This window comes from Globicephala melas, chromosome 3, assembly GCF_963455315.2.
Source record: "Globicephala melas chromosome 3, mGloMel1.2, whole genome shotgun sequence".
In the NCBI taxonomy this organism is placed as follows: Eukaryota; Metazoa; Chordata; class Mammalia; order Artiodactyla; family Delphinidae; genus Globicephala; species Globicephala melas.
The window spans coordinates 42,379,609-42,407,071 of NC_083316.1; the positions used below are offsets into that span (position 1 = coordinate 42,379,609).

Consider the following 27,463-nt stretch of genomic DNA (forward strand, 5'->3'; position numbering starts at 1 on the left):
TCCCTCTAGGTGGTCACAGGGCATCAAGCTGATCTCCCTGTGCTGTGTGGCTGCTTCCCACTATCTATTTTACATTTGGTAGTGTATGTATGTTCATGCCACTCTCTCACTTCATCCCAGCTTACCCTTCCCCCACCCCGTGTCCTCAAGTCCATTCTGTAGGTCTGCATCTTTATTCCTGTCCTGCCCCTAGGTTCTTCAGAACCTTTTTTTCCCCCCCATATATATGTGTTATCATACGGTATTTGTTTTTCTCTTTCTGACTTCACTCTGTATGACAGACTCTAGGTCCATCCACCTCACTACAAATAACTCAATTACATTTCTTTTTATGGCTGAGTAATATTCCATTGTATATATGTGCCACCTCTTTATCCATTCATCTGTCAGTGGACACTTAGGTTGCTTCCATGTCCTGGCTGTTGTAAATACAGCTGCAATGAAAATTGTGGTACATGACTTGTTTTGAATTATGGTTTTCTCAGGGTATATGCCCAGTAGTGGGATTGCTGGATCGTATGGTAGTTCTATTTTTAGTTTTTTAAGGAACCTCCATACTGTTCTCCATAGTGTCTGTATCAATTGACATTCCCACCAACAGTGCAAGAGGGTTCCCTTTTCTCCACACCCTCTCCAGCATTTATTGTTTGTAGATTTTTTGATGATGCCTATTCTGACTGGTGTGAGGTAATACCTCACTGTAGTTTTGATTTGCATTTCTCTAATGATTAGTGGTGTTGAGTGTCTTTTCATATGTTTGTTGGCAATCTGTATATCTTCTTTGGAGAAATGTCGATTTAGGTCTTCTGGCCACTTTTGGATTGGGTTGTTTGTTTTTTTGATATTGAGCTGCATGAGCTGCTTGTAAATTTTGGAGATTAATCCTTTGTCAATTGCTTCCTTTGCAAATATTTTCTCCCATTCTGAGGGTTGTCTTTTCATCTCGTTTATGTATTCCTTTGCTGTGCAAAAGCTTTTAACCTTCATTAAGTTCCATTTGTTTATTTTTGTTTTTATTTCCATTTCTCTAGGAGGTGGGTCAAAAAGGATCTTGCTGTGATTTATGTCATAGAGTGTTCGGCCTATGTTTTCCTCTGAGAGTTTTATAGTTTCTGGCCTTACATTTAGGTCTTTAATCCATTTTGACTTTTACTTTTGTGTGTGGTGTTAGGGAGTGTTCTGATTTCATTCTTCTGCATGAAGCTGTCCAGTTTTCCCAGCACCACTTATTGAAGAGGCTGTTTTTTCTCCATTGTATACTGTTGCCTCCTTTATCAGAGATAAGGTGACCATATGTGTGTGTTTATCTCTGGGCTTTCTATCCTGTTCCATTGATCTATATTTCTGTTTTTGTGTCAGTACCATACTGTCTTGATTACTGTAGCTTTGTAGTATAGTCCGAAGTCTGGGAGCCTGATTCATCCAGTTCCATTTTTCTTTCTCAAGATTGCTTTGGCTATTCGGGGTCTTCTGTGTTTCCATACAAATTGTGAAATTTTTTGTTCTAGTTCTGTGAAAAATGCCATTGGTAGTTTGATAGGGATTGCATTGAATCTGTAGATTGTGTTGTGTAGTCATTTTCACAATGTTGATTTTCCCAATCCAAGAACATAGTATATCTTTCCATCTGTTTGTTTCATCTTTATTTTCTTTCATCAGTGTCTTATAGTTTTCTACATACAGGTCTGTTGTCGCTTTAGGTAGGTTTATTCCTAGGTATTTTATTCTGTTTGTTGCAGTGGTAAATGGGAGTGTTTCCTTAATTTCTCTTTCAGGTTTCATCCTTAGTGAATAGGAATGCAAGAGATTTCTGTGCATTAATTTTGTATCCTACTACTTTACCAAATTCATTGATTAGCTCTAGTAGTTTTCTGGTAGCATCTTTAGGATTCTCTATGTATAGTGTCATGTGACCTGCAAACAGTGACAGCTTTACTTCTTCTTTTCCGATTTGGATTCCTTTTATTTCTTTTTCATCTCTGATTGCTGTGGCTAAAACTTCCATAACTATGTTGAATAATAGTGGTGAGTTTGGACATCTTGTCTTGTTCCTGATCTTAAAGGAAATGGTTTCAGCTTTTCACCATTGAGAACGATGTTGGCTGTGGGTTTATCATATATGACCTTTATTATGTTGAGGTAAGTTCCCTCTGTGCCTACTTTCTGGAGGGTTTTTATCATAAATCGGTGTTGAATTTTGTCAAAAGCTTTTTCTGCATCTATTGAGATGATCATATGGTTTATCACACTGATTGATTTGCGTATATTGAAGAATCCTTGCATTCCTGGGATAAACCCCACTTGATCATGGTGTATGATCCTTTTAATGTGCTGTTGGATTCTGTTTGCTAGTATTTTGTTGAGGAGTTTTGGCATCTATATTCATCAGTGATACTGGCCTCTAGTTTTCTTTCTTTGTGACATCTTTTTCTGGTTTTGGTATCAGGGTGGTGGTGGCCTTGTAAAAAGAGTTTGGAAGTGTTCCTCCCTCTGCTATATTTTGGAAGAGTTTGAGAAGGGAGGTGTTAGCTCTTCTCTAAATGTTTGTTAGAATTTGGCTGTGAAGCCATCTGGTGCTGTGCTTTTGTTTGTTGGAAGATTTTTAATCACAGTCTCAGTTTCAGTGCTTGTCTGTTGGTCTGTTTGTATTTTCTATTTCTTCCTGGTTCGGTCTCGGAAGGTTGTACTTTTCTATGAATTTGTCCATTTCTCCAGGTTTTCCATTTTATTGGCATAGAGTTGCTTGTAGTAATCTCTCACAATCCTTTGTATTTCTACAGTGTCGATTGTTACTTCTTCATATCTCATTCTACTGATTTGAGTCTTCTCCCTTTTTTTCTTCATGAGTCTGGCTAATGGTTTATCCATTTTGTTTATCTTCTCAAAGAACCAGCTTTTAATTTTATTGATCTTTGATGTCATTTTCTTCATTTCTTTTTCATTTATTTCTGATCTGATCTTTATAATTTCTTCTGCTAACTTTGGTTTTTTTTTTTTTGTTCTTCTTTCTCTCATTGCTTTAGGTGTAAGGTTAGGTTGTTTATCTGAGATGTTTCTTGTTTCTTGAGGTAGGATTGTAGTGCTTGCTATAAACCTCCCTCGTAGAACTGCTTTTGCTGCATCCCATAGGTTTTGGGTCATCGTGTTTTAATTGTCATTTGTTTCTAGGTATTTTTTTGATTTCCAATTTGATTTCTTTAGTGATCTCTTGGTTATTTAGTAGTGTATTGTTTGGCCTCCATATGTTTGTTTTTTTGCAGATTTTTTCCTGTAATTGATATCTCGTTCCATAGCATCGTGGTCAGAAAAGATAACTTGAAACGATTTCAGTTTTCTTAAATTTACCAAGACTTGATTTGTGACACAGGATATGATCTATCCTGGAGAATGTTCCAGGAGCACTTGAGAAGAAAGTGTATTCTGTTGTTTTTGGATGGAATGTCCTACAAATATCAATTAAGTCCCTCTTGTTTATGTATCATTTAAAGCTTGTGTTTCTTTATTAATTTTCATTTTGGATGATCTGTCCATTGGTGAAAGTGGGGTGTTAAAGTTCCCTACTATGATTGTGTTACTGTCGGTTTCCCCTTTTATGGTTGTTAGCATTTGCCTTATGTATTGAGGTGCTCCTATGTTGGTTGCATAAATATTTACAATTATGTGTTCTTGGATTGATCCCTTGCTCATTATGTAGTGTCCTTCTTTGTCTCTTGTAACATTCTTTATTTTAAAGTCTATTTTATCTGATATGAGTATTGCTACTCTGGCTTTCTTTTGATTTCCATTTGCATGGAATATCATTCTCCATCCCCTCACTTTCAGTCTGTATGTGTCTCTAGGTCAGAAGTGGGTCTCTTGTAGACAGCATATGTACAGGTCTTGTTTTTGTATCCATTCAGCCAGTCTGTGTCTTTTGGTTGGAGCATTTAATCCATTTACATTTAAGGTAGTTATCGATATGTACGTTCCTATTACCATTTTGTTAATTGTTTGGGGTTTGTTATTGTAGGTCTTTTCCTTCTCTTGTGTTTCTTGCCTAGAGAAGTTCCTTTAGCATTTGTTGTAAAGCTGGTTTGGTGGTGCTGATTTCTCTTAGCTTTTGCTTTTCTGTAAAGGTTTTAATTTCTCTGTCGAATCGGAATGAGATCCTTGCTGGGTAGGGAGTAATCTTGGTTTTAGGTTTTTCCCTTTCACCACTTTAAATATGTCCTGCCAGTCCCTTCTGGCTTACAGAGTTGCTGCTGAAAGATCTGCTGTTAAACTTATGGGGATTCCCTTGTATGTTATTTGTTGTTTTTCCCTTGCTGCTTTTAATATTTTTTTTGTATTTAATTTTTGATCATTCAGTTAATATGTGTCTTGTCTTGTTTCTCCTTGGATTTATCCTGTATAGGACTCTGCACTTCTGGAGTTGACTATTTCCTTTCCCATATTAGGGAACTTTTCAAATATAATCTCTTCAAATATTTTCTCAGTCCATTTCTTTTTCTCCTCTTCTTCTGGGACCCCCTATAATTCGAATAGTGGTGCGTTTAATGTTGTCCCAGAGGTCTCTGAGACTGTCCTCAATTCTTTTCATTCTTTTTCATTTATTCTGCCTGTCGTAGTTATTTCCACTGTTTTATCTTCCAGGTCACTTATCCATTCTTCTGCCTCAGTTATTCTGCTACTGATTCCTTGTAGAGAATTTTTAATTTCATTTATTGTGTTGTTCATCATTGTTTGTTTGCTCTTTAGTTCTTCTAGGTCCTTGTTCAAAATTTCCTGTATTTTCTCCATTCTCTTTCCAAGATTTTGGATTGTCTCTGCTATCATTACTCTGAATTCTTTTTCAGGTTGACAGCCTATTTCCTCTTCATTTGTTTGGTCTGGTGGGTTTTTACCTTGCTCCTTCATCTGTTGTGTGTTTCTCTGTGTTCTCATTTTGGTTAACTTACTGTGTTTGGGGTCTCCTTTTCGCAGGTTGCAGGTTCGTAGTTCCTGTTGTTTTTGGTGTCTGTCCCCAGTGGGTAAGGCTGGTTCAGTGGGTTGTGTAGGCTTCCTGGTGGAGGGGACTGGTGCCCATGTTCTGGTGGATGTGGCTGGATCTTGTCTTTCTGGTGGGCAGGACCGTGTGTGGTGGTGTGTTTTGGGGTGTCTGTGACTTTATGATTTTAGGCAGGCTCTCTGCTAATGGGTGGTGTTGTGTTCCTGTCTTGCTAGTTGTTTGGCATAGGGTGTCCAGCACTGTAGCTTGCTGTTTGTTCAGTGGAACTGGGTCTTAGTATTGAGATGGAGATCTCTGGGAGAGCTTTCGCCGTTTGATATTACATGGAGCCTGGAAGTCTCTGGTGGACCAGTGTCATTAACTCGTCTCTCCCACCTCAGAGGCACAGGCCTGAAACACGGCCAGAGCACCAAGACCCTGTCAGCCACATGGCTTGTGTTACTGCAAAAATTATCCCGGTCCTCAGAACAGTCTCTCTACAGCTTTGAGTGGAATTCAAAGTTCAGTGCAATTCGTGTAAAAACAAGCAACCCAAGATCATAGGTCACACTGGTTTCCATCCACAGTGTTCAGGGTCCATGGAACTCCTGACCTGCTAGTGTTGGAGGGTCTCTTGCAGGGGCAAGGAGTGGCTTGGCTCACCATGGGGACAAGGACAGTGACCCTAATTTTTAAATGGACAAAAGATCTGAATAGACATTTTTGCAAAGAAGATATATAAGTACATGAAGAAGATATATAAGTACATCTTTTCATATAAGTATATGAAAAGATGGTCGACATCATTAGGGAAATGCATATCATAACCATAGCAAGATACCTCACACTCACTAGGATGGGTATTTTTTTTTTTTTTTAGGTAATTAACAGAATGGTGTGGTTGTTGTAAAAAATAGTTTAGCACTTCCCCAGCAATTTAAATATAGAATTACTGTAAGACCCAGCAATGCCATCCACTCATGGTATATAAGCAAAAGAATTGGAAATACGTTCAAACAGAAACTGGTGCATGAATGTTCATAGCAGCATTACTCACGGTAGCCAAAAGGTAGAAATAATCCAAATGTCCATCAACTGGTAAACAAAATGGTGTACCCATATAGTGTGATATTATTCCACCATTAAAAGAAATGAAGTACTGATACATGCCACAACATGGATGAACTTTGAGAAGATTATGCTAAGTGAAGGAAGCCAAAGACAAAAGCCACACATTGTATGATTCCATATATATGGAATATCTAGAATAGGCAAATTCATGCAGACAGAAAGGTTGCCGGGGTCTGTGGAGGAAAGAATGAGTAGTGTTTGCTTAAAGGGTATGGAGTTTTGGGGTAGTGAAAATATTCTAGAATTACGTGGTAGTGATGGTTTCATATATTGTTAGTGTACTACATGTCATTAATAGTGAATTTTATGTGTGGTTTACCCAAGTAAAAATAGTGTTTGTTCACAGTGGGAAAGAGGCATAATGGAATGAGTGAGGATGGGAGGTCAGCACTAGCTGCAAGAATTGGAGCAGGGAATGGCATCAGAGATGGTTAGATTAACTAAAAGGACAGTTGCTGAAAGGGGCTAGTGTTTTGGCCACTGACTGAGTAGAGAGATAACTATGGTTGAATTTCCTGTCTTCTGTTTTAGGAGACATAGTCCCAGGTGGTGGAGGAAGCCTGATGACATTAACAAACTGGGTTTTTTGCTGAGTTAAAGCGGCATATTAGAAGATCCAAAATAGTGCTGTCCAGTAGAACTTTCTGTGGAAATATTCTCTCTGTGCTTTTCAAGTACTGAAGTCAACAGCCACATATGGCTGTTGAGCATTTGAAATGGTGCTACTGCAATTTAAGAGCTAAATGATTAATTTTATTTAATTTTAATTATTTTAAATTTAACTAGCCACATAGTGTCTACTGAGTATTATACTGGAAGGTGCTGATACGGAACATTTCTACCATAATACAAAGTTTTACAGGGCAGTGCTTGTTCAACAGTGTAGGTCTAGAATTCTCAGAAATAGTCTTCTCCCCCTATCCACAGGAGAGAATTAACTTACCAGACAAAACCACTCCAGTTCAGAATCACTTTGAGGTCACAGTGAGTTGGGGAACTGTGAGAAGAAATAGAGAAGGTGAACCTTAATGGGGAAGGGAGAAACTAGACAGCATGTCTTATGGTTGTCTCTGAATCTTTTCCTCAAAGCTTCTAACCTAAGCGGTCTGAATTTGTTCCCTACAATTGTAGTAGTAAAAAAAGATGTATCTTTGGTATAATTTACATAAGATGTATAATTTTGTGATGTTGTGTATGTGTTTTATTTACTTACAGAGGTAAAGAACTCAGAAGAACAGTATAATAAAATAGTAATACCAAATGAAGAAAGTGTAGTCATCTATTATAAGATTAGGCAGCAGCTTGCCAAATTGGGTAAAGAAATTGAAGAATATATTCACAAACCAAAATATTGCTTACCATTTCTACAACCAGGTCGTTTGGTAAAGGTATGTCATTATTTTTGTCATAAATTATTTCAATATTTAATATTTTTTGCATGAAGCTTTCAATTTTTTTTCTTACCTTGGTAAAATACAGTAGTTTTTTTAATCTATATTAATTTTATTCTTTTACCTGTTTCATGTGGCACTGATGAAGGAGGGGTCATGTGAAGGCCTTTTAATCGCTACTGATTTTCATTTGGGGGGATATAAATTGAAGTGGACAGTTTTGGAATTAACATGAAATATTTCCAGTTACGAAATGCTGTCCCAGAGTAACGCAGTTTTAAGACCTGGATGAATTCATTAGCTATAAAAGACCTCAGATATTCTCCAAACAAATACACCATATCATTTTTAACATTTATTTGCCAACTGAGAAATTCCTGTTATTGCTGTTCTGGAATCCCTTGAAATTTGGCAGAGGTTTCTTTCTGTAGGGTTAATTTCTTCTTTTTTCTTTTTTTTTAAGTTTAACAGTGATCTTTCAAAAAAACATTTTATCAGGAAGACTCAAAGTTTTATTAGCCTGTAATGTGGGCATGATATCTAAATTGCCTTTTGGACATAAACATTCCTTTTTACTTGCTTTACTTTCTTTTCAGGTAAAGAATGAAGGAGACGATTTTGGCTGGGGTGTAGTGGTGAATTTCTCAAAAAAATCAAATGTTAAGGTAAACTGTTGTCCTAAAAGTGGAATTGTATGTAAATTTTTAGTGAAATGTGTTTTCAGGCTCAGGAAATTGATCAGATTAGAAATACCATTACCAAAAAAAAAAAAGAAAGAAAGAAAGAAATAGCATTACCTTAAGAGAAACTGTAATAAATTCTATATAACGAATTAATTTTTTGAATAATCATAAATTTTATCCTTAAAGTGGTATGGTTATTTTCCTAACACTATCACAGATTTTAATTTCATGACAGTTTTACATTTATTCTCTGAGTTCACCAGTCCTTTTTATAAACTTACTGTTTAAATTGAATATTAGGAAAAATTAGCATTTGACACTGAAAATTGGAATTTTGATTCAGGTATATGTTAGAGACATAAAAGAAAGAACTTAGGAAAGCTGGTTAATTTTACTTACTCTCTCTACATGAAGGCAATAATAAAGTTGCTTTTGGTCATTATTAATATAAATACTTTGAAGAGATTACGTATACATAAAGTCAAGGATGATTTTGATAATTTGTTAGAAAAATGATTACCTCAAAATTAAATCAGCCTTCCCTTCTATTATATTTTCTTTACCTGCAGTAGGCACCAACCAACAGGTGCCAATATATGACCTCAGGCAGGACATTCTGAATCTTCATGCCTGTTTTTTCTTTTCTTTAAAATGAAGGGTTTGCATGAGATGATCTCATGATTTTGTTGTCATTAACTTCTTTGTCCTGCCTATGTGTAAAGGCAATTGAGAATTAAGCTTTGGGATTGAAAGTTAGTCCTGAAATATGTAAATGAACTTTGAGATACTGAAGCCATTTGTTGTGGAGAAATAATTAAGTTCATAGGTTTGTGATAGGAGTTTTGATTAATGATCTATGATTAATCCCACTGAATAGATTATTACCATTTTCATAATTTACAGGAATGTTTTTCAAAGTATTGTCACACTCATTGTCTCATTTGATTCTAATTTAAGAAGCATTCATTGACCATAGACACAATTCCTGTACTCACTCATTTTATGAACAGAGGCAAGCAGATAATGAAAATTTAAGGCAGATTATGAAATACTTCAGTAAAGATATAAGCAAAGTGCATTTGGAGCAGGAGGAGGAAGAAATTTTGTCTGAGCTATTAGAGATGGCACCTGAGAAGGAAGAGAATTTAAAATTTTAAATGGAACCTTGAACACTAAGTAGAATTTCATTTGATGGATATTCACTGGTGGAAGTAGTATGCAGCAGGCACAGAACATTTCAGGTGAAGGGAAAGAGTAAAATAAAAAGTATTGAGGTTAATCATGGAAAGTATTTAAAATACAGATTTTGAGTATGTTGGGTCTAGATTTAAATATTTGAAAGCAGTGGCAGGCCATTGAAGGTTAATCGGTTGGTTGATTGGTTTGCTTGGGGTTTTTTTTTCTTCCAGTTTTATTGAGATACAGTTGAAATACAGCATTATATAAATTTAAAGTGTACAATGTAATGATTTGACTTACATACATCATGAAATGATTACCACAGTACATTGAGTGAACACCCATCATCGCATATAGATACATTAAAGAAATTTTAAAACTCTTTTTTCCTTGTGATGAGAATTCTTAGCATTTACTCTCTTAACTTTCATGTATAGCAGCACTGTTATGTTACAATTATATTATAAGATTATAATTAATGGCACTGTTGATTACATTTATCACATTGTACGTTATATCCCTAGTATTTATTTATTTTATAACTAGAAGTTTATATCTTTTTATTACTTTCATCTAATTCCCCCTTCCCCTACCCCTGCCTCTGAAAACCACAAATCTGATCTCTCTGTTTATGAGTGTGTTTGTTTTGGGAGCATAATTGACTGACAACACTGTTAGTTCCTATTATACAACATAATGATATATTCTGTACATTTCAAAATGTTCATAGTGATAATTCTAGTTGTCACCAGGAAAAGATATTACATAGACTATATTCCCCACACTGTACATTTCTTGCCTGTGACTCATTTATTTAGTAACTGAAAGTTTGTACCTCTTAATCTCCCTCACCTATTTCTCTCCTCCTCCCCTCCCCTTCCCTCTGGCAGGCATCTTTTCTCTGCATCAATGACTCTGTTTCTGTTTGGTTATGTTTGTTCACTCGTTTTGTTTTTCATATTCCACATTTAAGTGAAGTCATCTAGTATTTGTCATTCTCTGTCTGGCTTATTTCATTGAGCGTAATACTCTCTGGGTCCATCCATGTTGTTGGAAATGGCAAGGTTTCATTCTTTTTCATGGCTTAGTAATATTCCTGTGTGTTTGTGTGTGGGGGGAGAGAGAGAGACATTTTCTTTCCTCTATTGATTGCACTTGGGTTGCTTCCATATCTTGGCTATTACGAGATATACAGTAATACTGCAAGGAACATAGGCGTGCATATATCTTTTTGAATAATAGTGTTTTTGTTTTCTTCAAATAAATACTCAGGAGTGGAATTGCTGAATCATTTGGTAGTTATATTTTCACTTTTTTGAGGAACCGCCATACACTTTTCCATAGTGGCTGCACCAGTTTACATTCCCACCATCAGTGCACAGGGGTTCCCTTTTTTCCATATCCTCACCAACATTTATATTTCTTGTCATTTTGTTAATAGTCACTCTGTCAGGTGTGAGGTGAATAGCTCATTGGGGTTTTGATTTGCGTTACCCTTATGATTAGTGATGTTGCATCTTTTCGTGTACCTGATGGCCATCCTGATGACTTCTTTGGAAAAACATCTACTCAGGCCCTCTGCCATTTTTTAATCAGGTTGTTTGGTTTTTTTGATGTCGAGTTTTGTGAGTTCTTTGTATATTTTGGATATTAACCCCTTATTGGATATATCGTTTGCAGATATCTTTTCCCATTCAGTCGGTGATCTTTTAGTTTTGTTCATAGTTTCCTTCACTGACTAAAACCTTTTCAGTTTGATTTAGTCCCATTTGTTTATTTTTGCTTTTGTTTCCCTTGCCTGAGGAGACAGATCCAAAAAAATATTACCAAGACAGTGTCAAAGACTTTACTGCCTGTGTTTACTTCTGGAAGTTTTATGGTTTCACACATTACATTTAAGTCTTGAATCCATTTTGAATTTATTTTTGAGCATAGTGTGGGAGAGTAGTCTGGTTTGATTCTTCCATGTGTAGCTGTCCAGTTTTCCCAACACCATTTGTTGAAGAGGCTGTCTTTTCCCCATTGTATATTCTTGCCTCCTTTGTCATAGATTAATTGCCCATATAATAGTGTGGGCCCATTTTCTGGACTGTATTCAGTTCCATTGATGTATGTGTCTTTTTTTTAATGTCAGTACCGTGCTGTTTTGATGACTGTAGCTTTGTAGTATAGTTTTGAATCAGGGGGTATAATACCTCCAGTTTTTGCTCTTCTTTCTCCAGGTTGTTTTTCTTTCTCAAGATTGTTTTGGCTCTTTGTGGTCTTTTGTGTTTCCATACATATTTTAGAATTATTTGTCCTAGTTATGTGAAAAATGCCATTGGTATTTGATAGGGATTGTTTGGAAACTATAGATTGCCATGGGGAATATGGTCATTTTAACAATATTAATTCTTCCAGTCTATGATTACAATATTCCTTTCCATCTGTTCATGTTGTCTTCAATTTCTTTCATTATTGTCATGCACTTTCCCTATAGTATAGTGTAGTTTTCTTATGGTACAGGTCTTTTACCTCCTTAGTAAGATGTAGTCCTAGGTATTTTATTCTCTTTGGTGCAGTGGTGCAATTGTGAATGGAATTGTTTTCTTGATTTCTCTTTCTTTGTTAATGTATAGAAGTGCAGCAGATTTCTGTATATTAATTTTGTATCCTGCAACTTTACTGAATTTATTGATGAGTTCTAGTAGTTTTTGGTGGCATCTTTAGGATTTTCTATGTATAGTGTCATGTCATCTGCAAACAGTTAAAGTTTTACTTCTTCCTTTCCAATTAGGATTCCTTTTATTTCTTTCTCTTGTCTGATTGCTGTGGCTAGGACTTCCACTACTGTGTTGAATAGAAGTGGCAAGAGTGGACATCTTTGTTTTGTTCCAGGTCTTAGAGGAAATGCTTTCAGCTTTTTTACCATTGAGTATGATGTTAATTGTGGATTTGTCATATGTGGCCTTTATTATGTTGAGGTATGTTCCCTCTATACCTGCTTTGTTGAGAGTTTTTATTGTAAATGGGTGTTGAATTTTATCAAAAGCTTTTTCTGCATCTATTGAGAAGATCATGTGATTTTTATTCTTCAGTTTGTTAATGTGGTGTTTCATTGACTGATTTGTGGATATTGAACTGTCCTTGCATCCCTGAGATAAATCCCACTTGATCTCGGCTTTGGTCTTTTTAATGTAGTATTGAATTTGGTTGGCTAATATTTTGTTTAAGATTTTTGCATTTATGTTCTGCAGTGATATTAGCGTCTCATTTTTTTTGTGATATCTTTGGTTTTGGTATCAAGGTGGTGATGGCCTTGTAGAAGGAATTTGGAAGTGTTCCTTCCTCTACAATTTTTTGGAATAACTTGAGCAGGAGAGTTGTTAACTCTTCCCTAAATGTTTACTAGAATACACCTGAGATGCCATCTTGCACATCTTCACTTTCTTGGCAATGTTCTTTAAAGCACGAAAGTTTTAAATTTTGATATAATCCAATTTCTTGTTGTTGTTGTTACTTAGGCTTTTGATGTCATATATAAGAAACCACTGCCAACATCAAGACCATGAAGATTTACCCCTATGTTTTTTTCTAAGTTTTATAGTTTTAGCTCTTAACATTTAGGTCTTTGTTCCGTTTTGAGCTGATTTTTATATGTGACTTAAGATAAGAATCCAACTTTTTTCTTGTCCTAGGACTATTTGTTGGAAAATTGTTTTCTCATTAAATTATGCTGGCACCCTTGTGAAAACTCAGATGATCAGGGACACATGATTTTATTTCTGGATTCTCAGTTCTGTTCAGTTGATCTATATCTTTATCCTTATGCCAGTACGATACTGTCTGTATTACTGTATCTTTGTAGTTAAGGTTTGAAGAAATGGATTGGTAAGACCTCCACCTTTATTCAAGATTGTGTTGTTGGCTATTCTGTGACCCTTGCAAGTCCATGTGAATTTTATTATCTGTCAGTTTCTACAAAGAAGTTAGCTGGGATTCTGATAGGGATTTCATTTAATCTTTAGATCATTTTGGAGAGAGTATTGTCAGCTTACAGCTCTTGAGTCTTTCGATTGTGAACATGGGAAGTTTTCCCATTTTTTAAGATCTTTTGAAATTGCTGGCAACAGTAATTTGTTTTCCAAGTATAAATTTTGTACTTCTTTTGTTAAATTTATTCCTGAATATTTTAATCTTTTGATGTTATCATAAATGGAATTGTTCTTTTAATTTCATTTTTTAATATTTCATGGCAAGTATATATTTACACAGTTGACTTTATGTATTGATCTTGCATTCTGTAACTTTGCTAACTTTATTAGTTCTAATAGTGGGTTCTTTAGGATTTTCTTGTCTGCAAATAGAGGTGGTTTTACTTCTCCCTTTCCATTCTGGGTGCATTTTATTTCCTCTTTTTGCCTAATAGGCCTAGCTAGAACCTCCAGGACAATATTGATGGAGCAGATGCCCTTGTCTTTTTCCTAATCTTGAGGTGGGGGGATCATTCACTCTTTCACCATTAAGTATGTTTTCATAAGTGTCCTTTATTGAGTTGAGGAAGTTTCCTTCTTTTCCTAGTTTGTTGAGTGTTTTTGTCATGAGAGTTGTTTTTTGTCAGATGCTTTTTATATGCCTATTCAAATAATCATGTGGTTGTTTTTTATTCTCTTTTGTGTTTAATCTGATGAAGTATATTATATTAATTGATTTTCAAATACTAAACCAACTTTGGATTCCTGGGATGTTCATTCTCTGTTATCCTTTTTCTGTGTTAATGGATTTGGTTTGCTAATATGTTGTTAAAGATATTTGCACCCATATTCAAAGGAGATAATGGTTTGTAGTTTTCTTTTGTAGTTTTCTTTTCTTTTGCTGTCTTTCCCTGGGTTTAGTATCAGGGTAATGCCTGCCTCACATAATGAGTTAGGAAGTGTTCCCCTCCTCTTCTATTTTTTGGAGGAGTTCTTTAAGAATTTTTATTAATTATTTAAATATTTGGCTGTGATGTTACCTGCCTGGGCTTTTCTTTGTGGATTGTTTATTGATTGTTAAATCAGTTTCTTTATTTGTTATAGGTCTGTTCAGTTTGTCTGTTTCTTCTAGAAACAATTTCAGTGATTTGTCTTTTTAGGAATTAGTCCATTTCATCTAAGTTACCTAATTTAGTGGTGTACAGTCGTTCATAATATTGCGTTATAATCCTTTTTTATTTCTGTAAAGTTGTTAGTAATGTCTCCTCTTTCATTTCTTTTTTTTTTAACATCTTTATTGGAGTATGATTGCTTTACAATGGTGTGTTAGTTTCTGCTGTATCACAAAGTGAATCAGCTATACGTATACATATATCCCCATATCCCCTCCCTCTTGCTCTCCCTATCCCACCCCTCTAGGTCACAAAGCACCAAGTTGATCTCCCTGTGCTATGTGGCTGCTTCCCACTATCTATCTGTTTTACATTTGGTAGTGTATATATGTCCATGCTACTCTCTCACTTCGTCCCAGCTTACCCCCCTCTTTCATTTCTGATTTTGATAATTTTAATCTTTCACCTAGCTAAAGGTTTATCAGTTTTGTTCATCTCAAAGAATCAGCCCTTGGTTTCATTGATTTTTCTTTATTTTTCAGTTTCATTAATTTCTGCTCCTTTATTTATAATCTTTATCATTTCCTTCTATCTCCTAGCTTTAGATTTAGTTTGCAGTTCTTTGTCCATTGTCTTAAAGTGGAAGATTAGGTTATTAATTTGAGATTTTCTTCTTTTATAATACATTTATACCAATGTCTTTTATAAGACGTTTATACCAATAAATTTCCATCTGCAAGGATTTTAGCTGCATAAATTTTGGCATATTGTGTCTTCATTTTCATTCATCTCAAAGTATTTTTAATTTCCCTTTCGAGTTCTTCTTTGACCCATTGGTTATTTAAGAATGTGTTTATTTCCATATATTTGTGAATTTCTGTCTGCTTTTGATTTCTAATTTCATTCTGTTATTGAGAACATACTTGATATTATTTCATTCCTTTTGAATTTAGTGAAGTTTGTGCAGTGACCTAACATGTCCTCTCCTGCAGAATGTTTCATGTACAGTTGAGAAGAATGTATATTCTGTTGAGGTGAGATGTTCTTTAGGTATCTGTTAGGTCTAGTTTTTTTTAGAGTGTTGTTCAGGTCTTCTATTTCTTTCCTTGCAGATCCTTCTATCTAGTTGTTTTATTCATTGTTAAAAGTGGGGTATTGAAGTCTCTTAACTATTATTGTTGAAATGTTATTTCTTCATTTCTGTCAATTTTTGCTTCATGTGTTTTGTGTTCTGCTAAAGTGTGTTTCATCTTATGATTAGTATAGCCTACTTCAGCTTTCTTTTGATTGTTGTTCATATGCTATATCTCTTTCCATCCTTTTTACTTTGAGTCTTTTTCGTATCAATGAATTTAAACTATGTCTCCTATAGACAGCATGGTTGGATATTGTTTTATCTAATCTGAAAAATCTCTGCCTATCGATTGGGCTGCTTAATCCATTCACATTTAATGTTATTATTGGTATGACTAGATTGATGGCTGTCTTTTTTTGTTTTCTATGTGTCATTTCTTTTTTTGTTTTTCTATTCCTCCTTTAGTGCTTTCTTTTGCATTGAGTAGCTGTTTTCTAATGTGATATTTTAATTTATTTCATGGGCTTTTTTCTCTACCTATATTTTTTGTTATTTTCTTGGTGGTTGCTAGGGCTTTCCGTATACATATTAACATAATAGAATAAGCTTCAGATTTATACTAACTTAATTCCAGTTAGATATAGAAACATTACTCTTTTATGTCTCTGTTCCATTTTCCCTCTTTTTGTGGTATATATGTTATAGATATTATACCTATAAATGTTACAAACCCAACAATACATGTTATAATTATTACTTTATATAATGTTATGACTTTTAAAGAAGCTTAGAGGAGAAAGGAGAGTAAGTATATATTTATAATTTCTGTTATATTAACCTTATTTTTCATTTCTGGTTGTCTTTCTTAATTCCTATGAATTCAACTTAGCATCTAGATTTATTGACTTAGCCCAATACTGCTTTGCTCCACCTACTTCCTTTGTTTTATTATAGGCAAATATACTACATTTCTGTTACAGGCTCAACAGTCTCAACAATTCGATATATACATTTTGTTTTATATAATTAGTTTTTAAGTCATTTAAGAGAAAAGGAAATAGTCAATTATTTTGTCTTTTATAATTACCTTTACCAGAGTTGTTTCTTCATGTGGATTCAATATTACGACTGGTGTCACTTACTTTCAGCCTCAAGAACTTCCTTTAGTGTTTTCTGTAAAGCCGGTATGCCAGCAAAACATTCTCTCCGTTTTTTTGTTTATTCGGGAATGTTTGTTTTTGAACGATAACTTTGCCTGCATATAGATTTCTTGATTAAGAGGTTTATTATGTGAATACGCTAACCCACTGCCTCTGGCCTCCATCATTTCTCCTGATAAGTTTCTGCTATTAACCTTATTGTAGTCTCCTTGTAAAAAATAAGTCTTGCTTTTCTCTTACTCCTTTCAAGATTTTCTATTTATGTTTGGTTTTTGCATTTTTGCTGTGATATGTGTATTTGGGCATCTTTTTGCATTTACTCTGTTTGGAGTTCATTGAGTTTCCTGTAGATTGTTTTTCAATTAATTTTGCTAAGTTTTCAGCCATTATTATTAAATATTTTTTCATTACTTCTTTCCTCTTTTTCTGGTATTCGCATTATGTTTATGTTGTCATTCTTACTGGTGACCTACATTTCTCTGTGGCTTTGTTCATTTTTCTTCCCCCCCCCCCCCGTTTTTGGATTATATCATCTCTTCCAGCCTATCTTCAGATTTGTTAATGCTTTCTTGTACTTCACATATGCTGTTGAATTCCTCTAGTGAGTTTTTCATTTCAGGTATTTCACTTTTGAAATATAGAATTTCCTATTGGTTCTTTTTATTATATCTATCTATTGATATTCTCTATTTGATTGTTATTGTCAAATTGGGACATTGATTATTGTCCCTTCCTTTACTTCTTTAATTATGGTTCCATAGTTCTTTGTGCATATTTATAATGGCTACCTTTAAGACTTTGTTTAATCCAACATCTGGTCACTCTCACAGGCACTTTCTGTTGCCTGCTTTTTTTTCTGTTTTATAGGTTATAGTTCATACTTTTCTGTCTTTGTCCATGTCTCATAATTTTTCCTTAGAAATTGGACATTTTCAATAATATATTGTAGCACTCTTGGCACTGGTTTCCCCCACCCCCCAAGCCAGGTTTATTGTTGTTATTTGCTTGTTTATATGTTTAATGAGCAGCTAGATTTTTTGAGTGAAGTGTATTCCACCTCCCTCTTCCCCCTACAGTGCTGAACCTTTTATGTTTCTCCTTGGCACAGCCTTGGATATGCCCATAGTTACTCTGGGATGACAGTGGTTTTAAAAAGGGTCTCTTTGTGTCTTTCCCTGAACATACCCTTCTGTTAAGCCCCACTAATTGCAGGAGGCTCCTCCTAGCTTTCCCCCCACCTCCCCTCCCCCAAGGTTCTCTCCTGTAAACTAGCTGGCCTCCATATTTTGTCTGTATTTCCAGTGATTCTACGCATTTCCTCCATTTGTCTTTCACCAACGGCCTTCACTGTTTTTGAGCATGCTCTAAAGTTTGAACTTCCCCAGCCTCTACTGCAAATGAAATCACTTTCTTTTGGAAGGTATTAAGAGCTGTTTTAAGGCCTGCTTCCCCACCCCCCCCCCACCCCCCCCCCACCCCCCCCCCACCCCCCCCACCCCCCCCACCCCCCCACAGGGCACAATCTCTGAGCCAAGTTCTAAAGCTTGGTGTGGGAACAATGGTCCACTCACTTCTCTCTGGGTGACACTCCTGCTTTAGGCCCTGAGGGCTAAGTGGAGCATAAGAGCCTCACATCTTCTCAGCTTGCCTCTCCCAGCTTGGAATCAATGTCTTATAAGCCAGGACAAGGGCAGTTGAGGCCCCAGTATTCTCAGAAGTGCTACCCCCAAGATAATCTCTGGCTAAGCAGTGGGGACAGGGCAGAAAAGGGGAGCCCCCACCTCTCAGCCCCTACAATCCCCTACTTGCCCAGAATTTAGCCCTAGCAATAGGTAGGTGGGAGCAGGATAAGAAATGCCGATGTCATGCTCTTCCTGGGAAGATAGACCTCTACCTGAGATTTGCAGGCAGAGCAGCCCTCCTGTGTTCTGGGCTTCACCAGTCTGCAATTCCTGTTTTCTTGAGTTAGGAAGCAATGAGAGGGGAGTGGTCTTGGTTTAGATATCACAAATTCTTACTGAATTTTCATAGATTTCCTTGAATATGTTTTTTCCTTTGCTATATGCCCTTAGAACTATTTCCAGAGACTTTAAATGGTTGGGTTTTTATAATTTTCTCCAGTTTTGCTGGGGAGTAGATTTGTGGAGCTCTGTATGCTGTCATGCTGGTAGTTGACAGGTTTTACATTTTTAAAGGAGAAAAATTATAGCGAATATAATTGCATTCACACACACACACACACACACACACACACACACACACACACACACACACACACACACACACACACACACACACACACACACACACACACTGTGGATAGGTTTCTTAATTATTTGTCTCTACTGGTCCTTAATCTGTGTATAAAAATAGTGCCAGTTGATGAGAGTTCTTTTAGGCAAAGATGGAATGGGGAATAGAGAGATACACATTCATTTTATTCTGCTTAAATTGATGGTGAAACTGATTTTTCCACTGAGCTCTTTACATTTGTTCACTAAAAATATGAAGTATTTTTTTGTATTTTTATTAGTTTTGTAATCTAGGTCAGAATACTAATTCAAAGATTTTTGTTGTCAGTTGGGTTTGCTAGAGAGAGAGGCATCAACTTAAAAAATTTGCACAACCTAAAAGCTGAGAATTATGTTTTATTTGGTGGACTTACTGAGAAGCCAGTATATTTGAGGAAAAGTCATAAAATTATAAATCACATCAGTTCATTTAGTCCCATGTAATTAATTCCTGTTGATCTGGATGAAGTCCTCAGGTTTTCTATTAAAGTTTTGTAATTTCTTACCTAGTTCAGGGGTATGACCTAAAAGTTATAAGGAACAATATTTACCAAAGATTGCTTTTATGAATCTTCATTTTTTAAAAGCATCAGAGTAAAACAGTGATTGTCTATAAATGACAAGACTTAAAATGGCATGTTTAAAGATCTGATTACAGTGCAATTGACAAGAAACTTGGGTGTTTCTGTGACACACAACATTTTAAGATAATTATGAGTTATGACTTATAACATACCAGGGCATATCAGAATTTTAGGAATTAAATTTTGGGATATCTACACTAATGACATTTACTTATACAGTATAACCTTAGAAGATTTATCTCCAGTAAATGGCAATGCTCCTCAAGTAATTTAACATACCAAATAAACCTAATTAGTTTAACATTCCTTTCTGAGATGTCTCAGAATTTCTTTGAAGCATCCTATAGTTAGCTGGAGGTCAAAAGAACTTCAGTTAGAATTTTATGTTTGGGAAGTTTGTCAAAAATATCAAAAAGTTTCAAAACACTTGGTAAAATCACTGTGAAACAATACTTGTTCACCTAACCAGAGTGATAAAAGATTTCACAAACAAATACAGATCACTTAAAGGCAAAGAAACTCATACAATCTGTTATCAAAAGCAGTATTCCAAGAAAACTGTTCTCTTAACAGAGAGGAACCAGCCTACTTTTGATAACAAAATCCATTTACATAATCAAATTTAATCTAATCCCAGCCTGACCATTTAATCTAATCCCAGCCTGACAAAACTCCTTTTCAGGGTTCCTTTTACAAACCTTCCACAATTTTCTGTACTCTTATTAGTTTGTCCCTTATTTTTTCATCTAGAAACAACTGGCTCTAGGACAAAACATTCTTTCCCCTTAACAAAATATATTTTCATTCCTCATGCCTTCTTTTGCATACATTTCATTTTCCTTACATACAGAAATGTTTCCCTTCTTATCTTTAGTAACTTTAACTACATATTACAATTTTAACCCTTAAAAACCTTAATATTTAGAAAAAACCAACAAGCAGCAAGTAATTGTGAACTTTTTGTCATACCAGCATTTCCTGGTTGGAATATTCCATAACCTAGAAACATCCATCTTCTCATAGCATAATTTCTTCCCTCAATGTGGTTTAAGATGTGTCTAATAAATCCAAATTAGTCCCCTTTTGTAAGGAGACAGAGGTAGGTAAATTTAGACCTGTTTAGCAACTAATGTTCCAGTGTTTTATCTTATTTGAAATAACCTGGATATTCAGTGCATTCCCATCATTTAACTTAACTTAGCAAAACTCAAGTTACCAAAAATCTGGAAAAACTATTTTAGAGAGACATACCCAAAGCATAATTATTCCTAAAAGAGTTCACCTGAAAACTCTTATCTCATTTACCTTTATTTTGTAACTTATGAAAATCATGCCAAGTTAAATTTTTTCTTGCTGACAAACTATATAACAGAAATAACATGAATTTATTGATCTTCGGTAAGCCTAGGTACAATAAAAGTCAGACATGTCTATTGATACTTCCTAGATCATGTGAACCTGAAATTCATTCTGGCCAGTTTCTTTTTTTATATATATAAATTTATTTATTTTTATTTTTGGCTGTGTTGGGTCTTCATTTCTGTGCGAGGGCTTTCTCTAGTTGTGGCAAGCAGGGGCCGCTCTTCATCGCATTGCGCGGCCTGTTGTTGCGGAGCACAGGCTCCAGACGCGCAGGCTCAGTAGTTGTGGCTCACGGGCCCAGTTGCTCCGCGGCATGTGGGATCTTCCCAGACGGCTCGAACCCGTGTCCCCAGCATTGGCAGGCAGATTCTCAACCACTGTGCCACCAAGGAAGCCCCCAGTTTCTTTTATATTTAGAAATATTTAGTTTATAAGCACTTACTTTTAAGTCAATTAAGTAGAACTCTTTTATAAGTTTAATTTTGGTAATGTTTTCCAGAGGTAGAGACATCTCATATATATAATGTACACACATACATATAAACAGACAAAGTCAGAGATCTCACAGCTTCACTTTAAAAAGTTAGTTAAGAATCAGGTATTAAAATATAAACTTACTAGTTTATAAATAACAGTTGGAATAAGTTAAATTTGCTGAGATGAGTAGGGCTTCACTATTTGTGGAAAAGACTTTTAAGATTTGTATTTGTCCTTGATAAACTGTTAAGGAGGCTATGAATTAGATTTTGGGAGAGGGAGCCTTTCCAGAGACTTGAGCTTAAAAAGTCCTACCTCCCCCACCCCGTGGCCTTTTTCTTCTAGGTTTCAGGTTTTACCAGACTGAACTAATTTGACTCACTTTCAAGTCACTGTGGGCTGTATTTCCATTTCTAATTCGTAGAGATTTACAAGACAAAGACAGTTGCTTTTAATTCTCTGAAGAACTGGTCTTCTGCCAAAATGATATTAAAGATTGATTTGCCCAACTATATTTTCTTTAATTTGCTTTTTTTTTAATATCAGAAGATTTCCAACCAAACTGAAAATTGAGTTCTATGTTCTAGAACTTTAGGGTTCAATTTATCTTGCTTTCAAAGGCTTGCATAAGGCATTTAACAGAGACCCCCTTTCTGATTGCATAGGTTAGACCCAGAGCAAAATCTTTATTCTTCTTATTAACCCCTGAATATTAGCTCCCAGTCTTGTACCATATTGAGGAAAGAAGATGAATATTTCTAGAGTTTATGGAATATTCCAATTAGGAAATGCTGGTATGACAAACAGTTCACAATTTTACTTGCTGCTTGTTGGCTTTCACTAGAGTTTAAGGTATTTAAGTGTTCCTTTTACTGTGTGGGTTCAGGTAACCCTACTGGTTTCTGTTAGTATGTTTAATTAATATTATCTGAAGGGCAGATTTATATGCCCTGTCCAGGCAGGGGAAGCATTCTGCAATGAAACATGTCTATCTCACAATATAATTAGGCAAAAGAGATGTAACCGTCTTATATAAGATCTATTTAAATATATCAAATTTTATAAACTTTATCTCAGTTCTGTCGACTTTTGTACCTTTAACTTCAGTTTGTATTAGGACACTGTCAACACACCTTCGTCTTATAAGGAGTCCAGAAACTTTTCTTTTTATCCCAACCATTTAATCTGTTTTTATATAAAAGGCTTTGGGATTCCCAATGAGATGTTGAGGCAAAGGACTCAGGCCCCTTTGTTGATTTTTTTTAAGTTGATTAATTGGCCCAAGCAATTGTTGGTCAGTTATCTCAGTGCAATTTTTTCAGACTTTTTTTTACCCCGGACTCGTTTGGAGCCCTTTAATGTTGGGGACCAATAGGGGGATCCCTTTGACGCATCCAATCTTAGGTAGTGTTATATCAGAACCTTTTGTTTTAATCCCATTGACATCCATTTTATTTATTCTGTTTTAAAATAACCATGTAAAATTTTCTTTATCCATTTGGGACGATGCCCTTTAAAATTTCTACCTTTTTTTTGAAGAAGTCTCTAGACTTTCTCTTCAGTTTTTTTCTTACTTTCCTGTTAACCTAATTAACATGAATTATCCTAGTGTGTTTATTAGCATCTGTAAGACCCATGAAGGGAAAGCAGAGTGCATAAATAAAGCTTCCCAAGCCATGTTTTCTTTTCGTTTGTTTGGGTTAAATTAAAGGAGTTCTCAGTTTAATCATTTTATCTTTTTCTACCTTCTGATTTGATTTTTTCATAGGTACCAATAGAACTGTTTATAATGAAAGCTCTAAAAATTTACCAGTTTAGAAGTTTCTCAAATTTAAAAGATCCATCATCTGGCCATTAACGAGATATATCTTAATACGGACTCAAACCAATAAAATGCAAGAGGCATGCCCACAAGACAGTGTGAAGGAAGCCACCTAAACAAAATCCAGAAAATTTACTCCCCAAAATAGTAAAAGACCTTTGTTGTACAGGCTGATAAAAGGAAGGTTAAGACGGCAGAAAGCCCCCTGAAAGTTGGCACAGTCAGAAGATTGCTCAGAATCCCACTTTGTTCAGTGGGCTGCAAAATGGACACCATATGTGTACTTTATGGATGGCAGAGACCAAGTTCTCAACACACACACACACACACACACACACACACACACACACACACACACACACACACACACACACACACACACTGCTGAAGAAGATTGGGTAGAACATTTACCTCTCAAAGACACGGAAAGTTAAATGCAAGTTCCCACTAAAAGGGCTTTTCCTTTACGGTCAGAATTCTGAAAATATGTTTTATCAAACTGGATTTCTCTAACTTAACTGCATATGCAATAAAAGAGCCCCCATCTTAGTCATTTTCAGGGCAAGATTTCCTTTAATCCCCAATTGAAGTACTTGTAAATGTAAGTTTTGTATGTACATAAACCTGGTAATTTGTCACTCCTTTTGTTCTGAAAGTTTTATTCCCTGTTCTGAGGTCAGTTTGTTGAGATAAAGTAGCTAGTGACAATCCTGTGGTGGGCCAGGGTACAGTTTGTGAGCTTAACTCCTCTAGGTTTTACCCTGGAGCTGTTTTAGCTCTCTTACGTGTCTCAGTTTTTCCCTTCAGTATCCTGAGACCACTGTGGGTGCTCAGATCATGGAGTGACCAACTCTTATGCATATCCCCTGCAGACCAAATTTTTAATTAAAGTGAGTGGGTTTCCCTGTAGGGGCAGCTGCATATTATGAGGGGTTGCCTCCACCACTCCCACAAGCGTCTTAGTTGCCTGAAAAAGCCGTTGCCACCTGGGAGGAGATGTTCCTTTTTTGGAGCAGAAAGCTCTCATGAGATACCTCACTTTTATTACAATAAACTGTTAAAGTAGCCAATTCAAGGAAAAACGACAAGCCAGTCTTCTACCTAATTTACGCACTCCAACCTTACTCAGTGTCTTTCAGCTGAGCAAAGTCTTCCCAGTGTCTTTCAACTGAGGTTAACCTGCTCATTGTCTAAACTGAGTAAAAATCTCCCCAGTATCTTTCAACTGAGGGTAAACCAGGTACCTCTTCTTGAAACAAAGTTTCAAAGATAACCTGCTCCTCCAAAGAAGAGACTTAGGAGATTCAAGAACCAGGAGAGAGACAAATTTGTCTGGACTCTCCGAGGAGGCAGACAGGCCCAAGTGGCCTCAGCTGGTACCAAGGCTCCAGATCCTCATAGAGTTCAGGCAAAGGACAGAAGTCTACTCTGGGTCACTTTGTTAGTCGCCCAAACGGTCGACTGAAAAAAATTGCACAACCTAAAAGTTGAGAATTATGTTTTATTCGGCAGACTTTCTGAGACTTTAAGCCCGGGAAACAGCCTCTCAGATAGCTTTGAGGGACTGTTTTGAAGAGGTAAGGGAGGAGCCAGGATATATAGGATTTTTTGCAGACAAACAAAAACTAGGTAGTCAGAACATCAAAAGATTACAGTTAATTAAAGAAAACCAGACACCTCAAGTTAATGAATTTAACACTTTTATGTGTATCGGAAGATGTAAGCGTCTGGGCTTATTGAAGTTGTTCCTTTGATATGCACCTTAACTGCCCTGTTTTTCTCCATCCTGTATCCCCTCAGAGTGTACCATTTGGGGTGGCTGCGGAGGCTGATAGCTTGATGGCAGGTAGCCTGTTTATCTTGATCCTGAGTTCCCCTCAGGATGCACCATCAGGGGTGGCTTCAGTGGCTGATGGCTGCAGCATTCTTTGGCAGGTGACATGACATTCTTTGTCCACAGAGGGAAAGTACATACTGATGAAGAAAATATTTTGAAGCATTTTAAGGAGATACAAATGCATTGTCAATATTTATTTTGTATTTGTTTCTTTACATTTTATAATCTTGAGATTATCAAAATTATATTTCTCTTATGTGAAGGTTGGTATTGTTGACCTACCTTTACCAAAGTACAGAACTAGAAAAAGTTTGCTGAGAAAAGTTTTATCATTTTAGGAAATAAATTTAACAGCAAGTTTTCATTTAATGCTACAATAAAGAATGCTTTCAAAAGAGTTTCCATAGTAACACTTGAAATACCTCTGTAATGTTGTAAATGGTTTTGGTAGTTCTACAAAGATAATTATGTATGAGATGATAGGGAGAATATTAAGTTTATAAATAAAATCTACAGAATTGGAATTAAACCCAATAACAGAGTTCTAGATTGTCTAGACACATTAAAGATTCTTCATAAATCTTAGGTTATTTTTGTCCAAATACTCGTATGTCCTGTAACACCTTGTAGTTAATTTATTCATCGTATTGTGAAATGCATCTTACTTAGAGGGGTTTTTTCCCCTCTGGAAAGCTAAATATTTTAATCACTGATTCTCCTTATGGTTCTTGGCCCCTTGGAAGAGTTAACAGTTGGTCATACTATTTACCTCATTTTAAAACTCCTTTTGTATTAACTAAGATATATATATATATATATATATGCGCATGTGTGTGTGTGTACACACACACATAATCTTTGCAGATACAAGTCTAATTGAAAATACTGTCTTTGAATCTGTATCAAGCTGAAAAATGTTTTAAAACTTCTTTAAAAATAACCATATTTGGGCTTCCCTGGTGGTGCAGTGGTTGAGAGTCCGCCTGCCGATGCAGGGGACACGGGTTCATGCCCTGGTCCGGGAAGATCCCACATGCCGCGGAGCGGCTAGGCCCGTGAACCATGGCCGCTGAGCCTGCGCGTCCGGAGCCTGTGCTCCGCAACGGGAGAGGCCACAACAGTAAGAGGCCCGCGTACCGCAAAAAAAAAAAACAAAACCAAAAAAACATTTTGAATAAAAATATGTGCTGAGAAAATACTAGTTTTCTTTTTGAATTGGAAAATGGAGCTTATGCTTTCTTTGAGGAAATTTGTACTCAGAAGTTTAAGATAATTATGATTGTATTTTTGGTTTGTTTTGGAAATATATTTTACTATTCTGAGGCAAATGGATAGTTTTATTACAGATTGTAGGACTGGATTCATGGTCATTTCTTGACAGTTTTTCACTTTTGCACAGGAACTGTGCAGGGTGGGTGGGAGGAGAACAAGTCATCACTTCTTGCCATGTTTCCCTCTCAATCAAAATAACTCTCCCTTAAGGGGCACCTGCCTACATTGTTGGTGGAATGTAAATTGGTGCAGCCACTATGGAAAACAGTATGGAGGTTCCTCAAAAAACTAGAGTTGCCTGCCATATGATCCAGCAATCCCACTCCTGGGCATATATCCAAACAAAATTATAACTAAAAAAGTTACATGCACCCTTATGTTCATAGCAGCACTATTCACAATAGTCAAGACATGGAAACCTAAATATCCATTGACAGATAAATGAATAAAGATTTGGTATATATATTGATACAATGGAATGCTGCTCAGTCATTAAAAACAAAAACAAAATAGTGAACAAAATAATGCCATTTGCAACAACATGGATGGAACTAGAGATTATCATACTAAGTGAAGTAAGTCAGAAAGAGAAAGATACCATATGGTATCACTTATATGTGGAATCTAAAATATGACACAAGTGAACCTATCTGTGAAACAGAAACAGACTCACAGACATAGAGAACAGACTTATAGTCTGACTTGTGGTCTGGGGAGGGATGGAATAGGAGTTTGGAGTTAGCAGTTGCAAACTACTGTATATGGAATGGATAAACAACAAGGTCCCACTGTATAGCACAGGGAACTATATTCAATATCTTGTGATAAGCCATAATGGAAAAGAATATAAAAAAGTATATATATGTATAACTGAATCACTTTGCTGTGCAGCAGAAATTAACACAACATTGTAAATCAACTATACTTAAGTTTTTTAAAAAAACTTGTCCCTTTATCTAATTTTATGCAAAAGAGATTATTCAAATATTAAAAAGCAAAGAGGAATTCTTTACTGAAGAAAAAAGTCTTCTATTACTGTTCGAAAAATGTTGCTCTCAAACATAAATTGTCATAGTGCAGAAGATGTGATTAGTGTTAGGTCTTTGAGAATCATGTTTTTATTAGAGAATATAAAAGACTAAAAGACTTTTAATGAAATGATGTGAAA

General features: G+C 35.8%; 1 protein-coding gene across 1 annotated transcript in view; it reads left to right on the forward strand.

Moving 5' to 3' along the window:
- MTREX (Mtr4 exosome RNA helicase) overlaps positions 1-27,463 on the forward strand; it is a 144,016-nt gene that overhangs the window by 77,101 nt on the left and 39,452 nt on the right. Inside the window, exons 17-18 of the mRNA XM_030843294.2 lie at positions 7,313-7,485; positions 8,085-8,153. Of these exons, the coding sequence (XP_030699154.1) occupies positions 7,313-7,485; positions 8,085-8,153 (242 nt within the window). The remainder of the gene's footprint in view (positions 1-7,312; positions 7,486-8,084; positions 8,154-27,463) is intronic.